Source organism: Penaeus monodon, chromosome 32 (assembly GCF_015228065.2).
Source record: "Penaeus monodon isolate SGIC_2016 chromosome 32, NSTDA_Pmon_1, whole genome shotgun sequence".
NCBI lineage: Eukaryota > Metazoa > Arthropoda > Malacostraca > Decapoda > Penaeidae > Penaeus > Penaeus monodon.
This window is the reverse complement of record NC_051417.1, coordinates 18,420,001-18,422,065: the sequence shown is the minus strand read 5'-3', so window position 1 is coordinate 18,422,065 and position 2,065 is coordinate 18,420,001. Positions and strand designations below refer to the sequence as shown.

The 2,065-nt window shown below is 52.1% G+C and overlaps 1 protein-coding gene across 1 annotated transcript in view; it reads left to right on the top strand.

Annotated features, from left to right (window-relative positions):
- Positions 1–2,065, top strand: part of LOC119593704 (rho family-interacting cell polarization regulator 2-like) — a gene marked incomplete in the record, with an annotated part of 108,243 nt that overhangs the window by 90,185 nt on the left and 15,993 nt on the right. The window contains 1 exon segment of the mRNA XM_037942669.1: positions 111–824. Within this exon segment, the coding sequence (XP_037798597.1) occupies positions 111–824 (714 nt within the window).

Here is a 2,065-nt window from a genome sequence, read left to right as displayed (position 1 = left end):
GTCTCGGTCTGGGCCTGAGGCCGACTTTTCAGAGTTACTCTCTTATGCTGTGTGTGTACAGTGGGGGTTCCCGCACGTCACCGTTCCCCTGACAGCGTCCTGTGTTGCAGGTGCGGCTGGGCGTGGAGCTGTGGGAAGTGGGCGAGCCGCTGGGTCGTGCTGCCGGGGATCCAGGCGGCGGCGAGGGCGTAGGGGGCGCCTTGAGCCCCCCGGGTGATTCCCAGGGGGGTCCAGGCGGGCCCGGAACTACCCGCAGTGACTCTTCGCGCAGCGACACCTCGTCCTCAGGAGCCTCGTCTTCGTGCTGCTCCTCCTCAGGCGGCCCCCGCCGCCCCTGCCTGCACGCGGCCCTGTCCGACCCTGGCTACGAGTCGGCGCATCTCCCTGACGACGACCGCGACGACCCCGAGCACTTACGGCGGCAGCAGCAGCAGCTCTGCCACAGTGGGGGGGGCATGTCCCTGCGGGAGCGCTGCGAGGGGCGCGACGGCTCCCCGCTGCACCAAGGCCTCACACGATCGCGCTCCTTCGGCGGCCTCCTGAGTCACCGCAGGTCGGGCTCCGAGGCGGGCTCCCCGCAGCAGACGCTGGGGCGGGCGGGATGGGCGGGTGCGGGCGTGCTGGGGCAGGCCGTGTCGTCGCCCCGGGACGTACGCCGCGTGCTGTCGCTCCCGCCGCACGTCAAGGTACCCAAGTCGCCACGACCAGAACGCGCGGCGCAGATCAGCGCGAGCGTGGCCGCCGGCCTTCGGGAGTGCGTGTCCGTCACCCGGCAGGACCTCGACTCCCTCCGGCAGACACAGCAGGATTCACAGCTGCAGCAGGTAAGAACCTCCCGGCCCGGTGTCACCTTCCCTTTTGCTCATCTGTCACATCCTCACAAATATCACGTCATGACTCACGAAGCTGTTCTGTCTTCACGTGTCAGTATTTTGCGCCCTCTACAGCAGTTGTCCTTCCCTGTATGCAAGGCTATCATGTAACGTAACAGTTGTTGGGTCATCGCTTAAGGAGCAGGCTCGCCTTAACCCATAGAGTTGCCGTACTTCATGTTTTATATGATTTGATATAGTTATTATATCATCATGACCCCAGGTGTCTTATTAAAGCATCCATACGACCTCATCCACACTCCCCATGAAGTGACATTGTTGAAATGAGAGACTGACATGAAAGGGCAAACATGAAGTGCTTCGCAGTAACCACACAGTGCCAGTTCTACTATCACCCCACGGTTCACTTCCTAATCAGTATGTAGGTTAAGCCTTTATAAAAGTAGGGTGCCTATATCAGATCAGAATGACATATTGTACTTTTGGAACAATAAGGTGTTATGTGACTAGCGCCGAGTTGCGAGATATAAAGGTTCTGATATGTGATATCCTGCCAGCCATTTGAGCTATTGTTTTGGAATTTGGATGAGATTACGTTGCATTAATGAGCAAGAAAAAAACGACAATTAACACCCCTGACTGTAAATTATCACGTTAGACCTATATTGATTTCCGTCCATTGGGTTCATGTATACGTTTTCAGTAACTGATTGCTAAGATTTAAGTGAAAGTTTTGAGAATTTTTTATATACAATTAGTTTAATTGATATTTTATATAGGTATTCAGAATACTATATCGAAGCCTTTTCTTCCAAAGAACACATATGTAGATTGGTTTAGGCTTCGTATGGGAGGAGCACATTAGCACATTTCGGGTCTTTAAATGCACTCACTTTCAACTCTCTAGTCCATTCAAAATCGATAACACTTTGGGTCACAACATAAGGAATTGAATGGGGGCAGATCACTAAGAGGCTGCATTTTTTTTCTCTTCATTAGGCAGTTTGGCAAACTTCTTGGATATAATGCACTGATTTAAAATAGGAGGCTGGGTGTTGGCATTCCACTTCATCTTCAATTTTGTGAACAAGTGTCAAATATTTGTGTCACTGATAGTTTCTTAAATCCTTCTGCTATATGACACACTAGTATAAGTATTTATGTGCGCATATTAGCACCCATGCATATTTGTACACAATCCATCACACATACGAATACCAATTGCACGCGCG